General features: G+C 48.3%; 1 protein-coding gene and 1 non-coding gene across 2 annotated transcripts; both read left to right on the forward strand.

The window, feature by feature from the left end:
* Positions 1–3240: 3240 nt before the first annotated feature.
* Positions 3241–6795, forward strand: LOC103078467 (POM121-like protein 2; the record flags this gene model as incomplete). The annotated part of the gene is given in 9 exon segments (XM_007455668.1): positions 3241–3338; positions 3634–3837; positions 3840–4187; positions 4190–4278; positions 4280–4596; positions 4598–5151; positions 5154–6246; positions 6248–6481; positions 6483–6795. Coding segments are annotated over 9 exon segments (3250 nt in total), but the record flags the coding sequence as incomplete, so codon positions are not given.
* Positions 6796–10366: 3571 nt separating this feature from the next.
* Positions 10367–10440, forward strand: TRNAI-AAU (transfer RNA isoleucine (anticodon AAU)). The gene has a single exon. It is a non-coding gene; the product is annotated as a tRNA-Ile (tRNA).
* Positions 10441–10921: the final 481 nt, after the last annotated feature.

Raw genomic sequence — 10921 nt, forward strand, 5'->3', positions numbered from 1 at the left:
GGGAAAAAAAAAAAAAAAAAAAAAAAACGGATTCAGAGAGGACTGTTTAGAATAAGTGTGATTTCCCTTCACTAACTGTAGGAATAATCACAGATGGGGCATGTGGAGTGTAGTCTCTGGGAGAGTTAACACTGTGTCCTGTCTGATACCAAAAAAAAGCTGGTGGCATTAAAACCATTTCCTTAATTTTTTGACCACTGTGGAACGGTCACTGTCTTTCACATCTTCCTTTTCTGCGTCTAAAAGGAAGAGACATTTTGAATACCATTATATAAGTGACAGTGTTTTTCAAATCACTCAGAAGTGAATGGGTGTAAAATTAATGTAAAAAAAGGTCATGAATGGTATTTTAACACATGAAATGGAAGATATAGGAATAGAAATAGGAAATATCAGAATAAACCCATGCAGTAAAATACTGTTTGGTAGAGTTTGGTCTCTCTGTCTCTCCAAATATCTATCATCTATCTATAGCTATATCGATATTGGTATAGATGATAGATAGATAGAGGTAGATTCACATAGTTATCTCTGTCATTTATATATATATAAATCTCTCTCATATGTATAAATGAATATATATATACATACATACATACATACATTTGTTTGCATACTGTATTGAGTTGTGACTTAAAATGTATTTCGACACTGAGTTGCAGTCAGAAAAGTTTTGAAAAAAGACTTTCTTGAGAGGGTACAATTTGAAGATGGCAGCATCTCCTTGAGATGACAAATATCTGGGGGTCGGGGGTCGGGGTAAGAACCTCAAAGGAATAATGGAGATTCGCTTTCCTTGGCTGGGGTAGCTGCATAGCTGGGCTCAGGTGAGCGTAGCTGCGGACCTGAGGAGCTGCATAGCTGGGCTCAGTGCGCGTGACTGCGGACACGAGGAGGGTCCTCTGCTCGTGCGAGCTGCTAAGCTCGCCACTCCACCATCGCTCCTTAAGTTTTATTGTGGACGGGGACGTGGAATACAAGGAGAAAAAAACAAACGAACAGAACAAACAAAAACACACTAGCATACAAGCCTCGGCCTAGCCATGTGACTGAAGGAACACTCTACGCTCACTATCCAAAAGCTTCCAGTACTAAAGAGAAAAGATTTACAACCTTCCAGACGGGCCCCTTCTAGCGTCATCGCAGAGGCAGCCGCAAATGAGAGCTGTGTTCAAGAACTTCCCAAGGGTTCTGCTCTCTAATGTAAGCCTCGGGAAAAGGAAGGTCCTATCTTATTAAAAAGTCTATTTATTTGTTTAGTCCAAACGGCCCCAAACGAGATACAATCGAAATTGTGACCCCCGTGTAATAATTTGAGAAGCAAACTGGGCTAACTCTATTTCAGGCGCACCGTACTGAAAATCTTGCGCCCTTGCGAGCAAACAAAATGCCTCTCTTTTATTCAAAGTGTCATCTATAAGATTTTTCGACAGGTAACAGAGGAGATGGTTAACACGTTTCCTTTCCGGTGGCAGCAAAGTTGGCTCCACGACTTCCGATCTTCTCCCCGAAAAGGGTCCACCCAGAGTTTTGCTCCGCGGGCTCTTCCTCCGCTCCGAGAGGCTAGCGGCACAAGGGAGTGGGGAGGGGTGCTGGGGAGGGGGTTCAATGACGAGTTTGGGCACTCTTGGGCGGGTTGGAAAATTGCAGACCCGAAGGTGAGGACCCGAGATCATCTGGTTGCGGAAGAGCTGATCTATGAGCCTCGAGAGAGAGGGGCGACAGAAAGGAAGGAAAGAAAGGAAATCAAAAAGAAAGGAAATCGAAAACAATGTTCAGCGCAGAAACGGTGACATAATCATTGAAGGGAAGAACAGTGGCTTTGATCGAGGGCTAAGCAGGGTGGCGCAGTGGAAGCGTGTTGCGCCCATAACCCAGAGGTCGATGGATTGAAGCCATCCTCTGCTACAGAGCTTTTCCATCCCTTGCTATTAAAACTTTACTCCAACTCGGCTACAAGTACGCACAAAACACCGAATCAATTTCTACCTCTTCCATGTTCAACCAGTTAACATTCACGAGTTTGAGAATCCTCTAGTTTGGCTTCTTGCTTCCCACCGTACTTTGAAATCCCACCATTCTCTCACTAGGCAATTCCAAAACCCTTCTAGCTATCTGAAGTGACACACTGCCCCGAATCGTAAAATTCCTTCCATCCCTGGTGTCCAGTAGAGGAGCAATGGAAATATTCCTTCAGCGGAGGCGGTCTTATATCAATATATTGTATGCGACCTCTTGGAGAAAGAGGTGATAAATTCCGTATTTACTTCTGTTACAACTTCCAGTAAAGGGCCTTTCCAATTTGTTATCTACTTACGATGTTTTTATTGATTGCATTCTATTAGTAAATGCAAATATAAATGAAACCAAAAGAATTAATTATAACAGATTTGTGGTTCCGTCACATATCAAACTTTCTGATTTCAGTGTTTATACCTATATTTGGTGCAGACTAGTATAGTAGGACGATCGAATACAGACTTTAAGCGTAAGCATACATTATATTGGCGTAAAATTCTGTGGAAATACAAATTCAAGGAGAAAGAGATCGATGAAGAGGGAGATGTCGGGACCCCTTTTTGGACAGTGTGGGTTTTGAATGGAACTCGTTCTCCGAGTTCCTTAACTTAGCAACCTTAAAATGACCTTTCTTGAAAGAATCGTATTCAGTCCGTGCCATTTTTGTTGTTACTGGAAGGAATGGTGTTAGAAATCTTAAAACGTTACTCGTTTTTCAATTTCTCAGAATGTTAGCGCCCTAGTTCACTCTGGCTAAGCCTGAATATTCAGCCGCAAATTAAATCTCCCACTTCTTTGCTCCCCTCCTGGAGCTCCGACCCCACCGGGCTAGGTGAGGATCGCGACTGGAGAGGGTGGCCGGGGTGGGGGGGCGGGGGCGTGGCTGAGCGAGGGACAAAGCCGGGTGCCTGCGGAGGCGCTCAGGCTCTCGGTCGGTAGACGAGAAATCACTTTGGCCCCCGCCGGAGCCTCGCGACCCCGCCAGAGTGCCATCGTACCCGCACACTCAAAGTGCGAACAATCGAGGGCGACACACATTCTGCCTCGGGCAGGCGAATGGAAAAGGAAGGAAGGCAAAGGCAAAGGCAAAGGAAAGGAAGAAGGGCGGGAATCCCCAAGCAGCAAATCCGGCCTCCGTTATTCCCCGCCGCGGGCGCCAAGAACGCAGTCTGGGCTGCCCAGGTCCACGCGCCGGGGTCTCCGGTCCCGCGCTCCCGCCAGCGCCCCGGGCCCCGCCCCCAACCTCCACCGACTCACCCTGAGGGGCTCGGACTGCCCTCCCTACTCCGACTCCGGGGGACGGGCGGGCGGACGGATCGGTGCCGGGGCCGGGAGCCGGAGTCTGGAGACCCTGCTCGACTCTAGCTCTGAGCCTCTAGCTCTGGGACTGCGGCCGCGCGCTTCCTCTCCAATCCCTCTCCTCGTGCCGCGCGCTGCAACCCAGAGAGGAGAGAAGAGAGGCCAGAGCGGCCAGTTTAGGCCTCAACCTAGCAGAGCAGGCTACGGGGGCTGCCGAGGTCCCGCGTGTCCTCTGTTTCCACCGGCCGCTCACTTTCGGATGCAGGACCTGGAGGGTGAGGAGTGCCCCGAGACCCTTTCACTTTCCTCGCGCAGGGATACCAACCGTCACCGGAACACTTCGACTGCGGCTCAGTCACCAGGCGTCAGAAACCTCGGGAGCCCAAACCCGAAGTCAAAGTCACCGACCCCGCCTCACTGCTCCACATGGACACTTACGTGGGAAGCTGGGACTCTGGCCGTCATCCCCAGCAGCGGGGCGCACAGACTTGTCGGAGAGGCCCTTGAACCGCCGGCCACCTCACCCCTTCATCAGGTCCCCCGGGTTCAGCATGTCCATCGTGCCCACCCTGCCCCTCGGCACAGACCTGCGAGGAGCCTGCCGAACTGGGATCCTACCAGTCCCAACGCGTGCGTGGTCAATGAGGCTTGGAGGCGCTTTCCCATGAACAGGTCCCGGAATTCCATCATGGGGCCTTTCCCTCAGACTGATGGGAAAGTTAACTTCAAGCGGAGTATCTGGTCTCTTCGGCACCCAAGGGCAACATGGAGCCCGGTGACCATGAGGCTCGCTCCTCGTGAGCGGACAGCGCCCACCTCCACTGCCCCAGCAGAGGTAACGAGTTCTGCAGGGGTCTCACCTTCTGAGAAGCCCCAGACCCATGTGCGAAGGAGACAGTGCTGAGGGCCCTCAGAGAGTGCAAGAAGGGGAAAGTGAGGTGGGAAGAACCACTTGTTCCATGAGAGCTTGGACAGTGAGAGAAGGATTCCAGAGACCAGACCATCTGCATTTAAGCCTCTGACGAAAAATGGAGTCGTCACTTCTTTTGTGCCCAGGCCTGGGCCTCTGAAGAGAAGCCTCGACTGCTGGGGCTCAGATCACAGCTTGAATAACAGGCCCAGCTGCTCCTCCATGGACTCCTTGGCCAGCACACACACAGGTGGCCCCCTTAGCTCCCAAAGAAATGCTATTACAAGCTCTTACACCTCTTCTAGAGATTTCTCTGAGCCTTAGAAGAGAAGTATTCCCAGTACATCACCCCAGATACCAGAGTGGCCAAAGAAAAGGAAAGAACATTGGTCATCCGTCTCACTCTCCAGTCCCACTGGTATCAGATGAGTCCCCAGAAACATCTGGCAGCTCTGGGCAACAAAATCAGATTCCCCTGCTTCTGTCAAGCCCGGGGAGACTGCTGTCCCTGACTCCGCCTCCTCAGCTCGGTTATTGGGTCCTGGAAGACCTGGCCTTAGGGAAGAGAGCTGGACTCCAACGGAGCAACAAAGCCAGAGAAGATACGACTGAGGTCACCACAGACTCTGTCCCTGACACTTGGTCTGCTATTCAGCCTCCCCTGTCCCAGGGCACTGATCCTCAGTTGGAATGCTTACGTAAAATGCAGAAGACTCCAAGTCCACTGGCCTTCCCACCACCTACCGGAGAGGCGATCAGTATGGCCCACTCGCCTCTGAAAACAGCGAGCCTGCTGGCCTCACATGGGTGCTCACAAGGGTCAGAGCCCCTTTCAGGCACCTCTTCAGACTCAAAACCCACCACTACTTTCATCCTTCTGACCCTTGTTTCTCCCACAGCACCAGTCGCTGACACCACATGGCCACTTCAACCTCTCAGGCTGCCATACCCCGAGACTCACCTGCCATTAACCCTGCAGCACCCACTATGCAAAGCACTTTGTTTGGATTGATGAGCAGCCCAGCCCCCCATCTTCCTGCATCTGCACCTCCTGTTGCAACTTCTGCTGACCGCATGTCAAAACCCATCTTGGGGCTCCCAGCCAATAGTGAGATAGGAGGCTCCTCATATTCCAGAATTTCAAGCACAGCTGCAGCATCTTCACCTCCGGGTATCTCAACTCCCACCTTCAAGCCTATCTTTGGCAGCATAAGACCACTTAAAACTATGCCCGTGAGAGCTGCTTTCCCTTTCAAGCAGACCTCTCCTCCACCTACTCCTGCTTCTACCCGTCTCTTCCATGGCCTGGTCAAGGCTACCTCTGTAGTCATGTCCACCACCCCAGCCAGCACATCCAAAGGCTCCTTTAAGCCACCTTTGGAATTTGGTGTAGTGAATGTTACCAGTACCATGGGCAGCACTTGCTCCATCCATTCCACTTGCCCCCCTTTCCCTCTCGGGGCTGCCTGTGCCTTCAGGGCCAGCTTCTCCCCAGCTGCAGGCTTCACTTTCCCACTGTGCCAGCGTCCAACCATTCCTACTGTGCACACAGTCACCATCTTTAGCCAGGGTCTTCCCAGTGCTGTCCACATATCCCCTACCAGGAGCACTGCCAATTTTGGCGCTGTGGGTAGCCCTCCGGCAGCTTCAGCCCTAGTAACCACCAACCAGCCTGCACTGTCATCCAGGATCTCCAGTTCGACGTTAGCATTCACAATTCCCTTGGAGTCAAGCTCAAGGCCACCTTTCCCACTATCCCTGGGAGCCACTCCCCAACCTGCATTTGGGGCTGCATGTGTGCAGAAGCAAGAAGCCCCCCAGCCAGCCTTTGGCCCAAGCTTCTGTTGCTCTCCCAGTTTTGGAAACTCAACAGTGGCCTCCTCAATCCCAACACCGACTCCAGCCCAGCCATCCTTCAGCGGTACCACGCAGTCAGCCTTTGGGGGTTTGGCACCACCAGCCTCCACCTTTCACATCCCTGCCAGCTTCCAGCCGGCCTTTGACAGCACTCCAGTAGGTTCCCTTTGGTCAAGCTAGTACGAATGGTTTGGGAGTTGTCACCCCAAGCCACCAGAGTGGGGCTTGTGGCTCAGTGTTTGGCAGCACAGCCCCACGACCACTTGACTTTGGGGGATTAGTGAGCCCTATGGACTGTGAGGAGACTGGGCTCAGCGTCACTGCCCCAGACGCGAGCTCCAGCTCCGGAGCACTCAGCCCTGGAGCAGTGCCAAGTGGGAGCACTAACAGCATCACACTGGGGCCCAAGCAGCCAGGGCCGGACCAGCCAGGGCACACCTTTGGCCTTGGGGAGGGCCAGCATTTCTGCAAGAGAAACTATGTTTGGGGACACATCCATGGCCTCCTTTGCTCAGAGCACCCCTGTCACTGGATCAGTTAAGGCAGGCAGCAGCCTTGGCTTTGGGATGCCCTCTCCACCGCCCCAGGGCTCTGTTGGGAGAAGATCTTTCAGACCGTCAGCCCCTTCGTTTTCCATTGGTGCAAAATCAAAAAACCCAAAGAATGGGGAGCAAGGGCATTCCCGAAGGCATCATGCCCACAAGAAATAACTTGTGTTCCTTGCCATTCGTACTCTGATTTGGACCTCAGCATAGTAAAGTGCCTCAGTCACTTCTAATTCTCTACAGCGAAAATACCCCAGGTCTAAGGTGAGAGCTTTGCACATTCACCTTGTGGTCCTAATCTACATTCTAGAGGAAAATGAAGGGCTAAAATATCTAGTGGTGAAAGCAGAATGAAACTGAGTGGAACCAAAGCTTTGGAATTGAACAGATCCTTGCCTTCTGCTCCCTACCCACTCCTTTCTGTGTCAAGGGTGAGCTCAGTCAGGACACTGCCTCCTGCTTTTTTCTCTGGGAACAGACGTGCCAGGGAGGCAAAAAGTACAACCCATATTATCTTGCATCTTTGGGAGGAGGAATAGATTCTCTCTAAATCTTAGCCTGCTTTTATTTGGCTCAAAGAAGTGGTTCCTTTTTCTGGTCCCCTAGGGAGGCCGATTTCTCATTTCTTGCTATTTTGCTCCTCAGTTGGTTCTTGGAGAAGATTTGTTTTTTAGTTTAATTTATTTATTTTGGAGAAGCTTTTAATGCAATATGACCTTGGAGCCAACTTTTCCTTGAGGATCAATGGTCTACCCATGAGAGCATCCATGGGAGGGCCAGGGGAGGAAAAACACAGAGTGGTGCAACCTTGCTTCTTTTCTTTACACCATAGGTCATAATTCCTCCACAATTACGAGTGAGAAATGCTCAATTAGGGAACCAAAGCTTCTACTTTTCTTTGAATTTGTACCTTATAAAATCACCCTCTACCTCACATCTCTCCCAGATAGGGTGGATAGGGCAGGAAGACTCTTGGGCCTGAGAACAAAGGGAGAAAGGGAGGAAGAGCAGACACCTAAGCTGACCTCTGTACTGTAACCAAGGGAGGTGTATGAGTAGCTACGACATATTCCTTAGCACGTATCATCCTGATGGAAAACAAGAAAAGGCAAGAATGACTCCCTGAATGCATCTATCTCCTGTTTTATGGATACCTTGGAAGAGACCTAACTGGAAAAATAAGCAATCTTAAGTTGGTTGATAAAATAAAAATAAATTGTTGAAATGAGTTTATGATACAGGAATTGCTATAAAACTCATATCTATTCAGAGGCAGAGGATATTAAGAAACTTGCCCAAGCTCAACCAGTTAGTAAAGGTTAGATTTGGGATTTCAACCGTATTGGCTCCGAAGTGTGTGTTCGCTTCTCCCTCACTACAGCAAATCACCAAAGTCAGAACTCTAACCCAGGTATATACGACTCTAGATATCCATGCTGTTTCTACTTTGAAAGGCATTCCACAACCCAAGATTGCCACCTTACAGAGGGGCTCAAGAGGAAAAGTATTAGACAATTTCTACAGCTCTTTACATGATAATTTAACATTTATACAGTGATGACTGTATACCTTGTATCGTGCTTTGCACCAGCCATTCAGAGGTGAAGGAAAACTTCTGCTTTGGAGATTACAATTTAGTGGGGAGACTGGTAAGTAAGCCAGTGATTCCATAACAAGCGACAGGTACTAAGGGAATGGAAGCAGGGCAGAAGGTCATCTTATCTAAGTCTTGAAACTTGAATTCTGTCTTACGGTGTGTGTTCTCCAGTTCTAGCAACTGGGGAAGGGGATTTCAGGCCAAAGACAAAACACAGGCACAGGAGGGTCTGGAAGACAGAACGCATCTATCTGGATAACTTTCAAGGAGTCAGACATGGTTTGGGAGAGGAAGGGGCAGATCATGGATATGCTTATAAACCATATCGTGCAGTGTGCACAGGGTCCCAAATACAATGGAGAGTCATGGAAAGATTTTAAGTAGGAAAGAGACAAGCTTGGGTTTAGATTGCTCTAGCTGTCACGTGAGGGAGGAGTCAAATGGGGACAGGCTGGAGGCTTGGAAATGTGTGAGAGGCTGCGGAGACACCAACAAAGATGAAAGATACAATACATTCAAGCTAGGTAATTAATTACCTGGTAAACAGGGATTGTTAACCAGGTAGTTAACAGCGGGCATGGGGAGGCAGTAGAGAGAGGAGGGATTAAGAAGCAGGACTTGGTGACCGATTGCGATTGCACCCTGTGGGCAGAGGAGATGGGCAGAATAAGGGTAAGGGGAAGTTGGAGAAGACCGACCCTTAGCCGTTTGACTTGGAGGATGGAAAATGTAATTTTGGCAGAATACGTGGAATTTTGTACAGACTGAGTGTGAAATGACTATGGAATATGAAGGAAATATTTGTCATATTCAATCATTCATTCGCTCAAAAAATACTGGGCATCTGATACTGGTTACTAGGCACTCTTCTAATATTTGGGATGTTCTCAGTGACATAAAATTCCTGTTCTTGTGGAGTTTATGTTCTAGTAGGGGGTGTGATTAAAAAATAAACAATAAACATAATAGGAAATAACTGCCATGTGAAAGAGATTGTAAACGGCATGGCAAAAATATAGAGCAGGGTAGGTGGGTTAAGATGGCGCTACAGTTTCATCTGAGCTCTTATGAGAGGTTGACATCTGAGCAAAGACTTGAATTCACTGACAGACTTAGCCATGCCAGAGTATGAGGGAAGAGGATTCCAGGCAAAGAGAAAACCTGGTGGCAGTCCCCAGGAGTGAGATGTGGAACAAGTAGAGGCTTTGGGACAAATAAATGACATGACTTGACTCACTTTTAGGATTGTTCTGGCTGCTGGCTGAGCTGGGACGGTAGAGGAGTGAAAGGAGGAGGGTTCTGCAGGAATCCAGGTGGGATTCAATGGTGGCCCAGACGAGGACGCTTACAATGCAGGTGGTGAGAAGTGGTCAGATTTATATACATATTTAACCGATTTGCTCTTAAAGGGGTTGTGAGGTGTGAGATGAAGAGAGGAATCCGGGATAAAGCAAAGGTTTTTGGTTAGAGCAAGTGAATGTATGGAGTATCTGGTGAGGGCTAGGGAAAGATTGGAGCATTGTCAATGTACCTTAGAATATCGAAATCTTGGGAAAAGGTGAGATCCCTTACGGGGAGGGTATAGAATATGAAAAAGAGGGCTAAATTCGTCGTTTTAGAACGGCAGGAAGTTAATGAACTTTTCAAGTGCAGTTGGTACAAGTAGCTTAAACTCGTCAAAAAAAAAAAAAACCGCTTCATCTCATACAATTAAGAAAAATGAATTCCAGAGGGATTAAGGACTCTGATAGTATGAAATAAAATTATTTTAAAAATAATTTATTTTTATAAATTATTTTAAATAGGTAGGAGGAAGGAAGCCTCCCTCGGGGACTTTGATCTTTTGGGGGGCTCAGAGTCGTCAGCTGGAGAGAGGCCCCCAAGAAGTAGAGTTCAATCAGGCCAAATGTTTTGTTCTCTTTTTCTTTTTCCTAACTCCGAGATGGCGGAGAGTGAAATAGGAAGAATGTGGAGATTTTAAAAATTAACGTTACTTTTCGGTTGTTTCAGTTCTTTGTGTTCCCTTTCCTTCTCCTCCCTCCCCGCCTCCCCCCGCCCCACCCCTCCGGCCCCTTTGAAGAAACCATTTTGTTTCCCTTTTATTTAATTGCCTACAGAGGAACAAGCTACCAATTCGTTGGCCGGTTAGTTCAGTTGGTTAGAGCGTGGTGTTAATAACGCCAAGATCGCGGGCTCGATCTCCGTACAGGCCAATTTGTACGACAAGGCTTTCCTCTTACATTTCTACATAGATGAGAGTTCTTCCAGTCTCAGGTCCACTGCGATATCACAATCAATGTCAGGGAGACAGACAAGCCTCCCGCTGAGAACTTAAAAAAATTTAAACACACATCTTTGATTTCCCCCAAGGTTGAAGTCCTCCTTTGAATCCCATCTACAGGGTGAAAGGATAGTAGTGAGTGACTAGCAAGGGAAATAGAGACACTGAGGGCATATTATTTTTCCACTAGGTAACTGATTCTTGCAAAGAAACTGACCCTATTGGATGATTTTCGTCCAAAAATAAGCTGGGAAACCATCCACACTTTCTACACTTCCACACTTGGGTCTTAACTAGTTCAGCGAAAGCTGAAACAAGATTTTTTTAATGTGATGTGTGAAAAAAAAATTTATTAATATCAACACAGTAGGAAAGAAACAGCTTTGCCAATTGTCTCTTTATAACAGGGAAAG

The sequence above is a fragment of the Lipotes vexillifer genome, unplaced genomic scaffold, assembly GCF_000442215.2.
Source record: "Lipotes vexillifer unplaced genomic scaffold, Lipotes_vexillifer_v1.1 scaffold9124, whole genome shotgun sequence".
Lineage (NCBI taxonomy): Eukaryota > Metazoa > Chordata > Mammalia > Artiodactyla > Lipotidae > Lipotes > Lipotes vexillifer.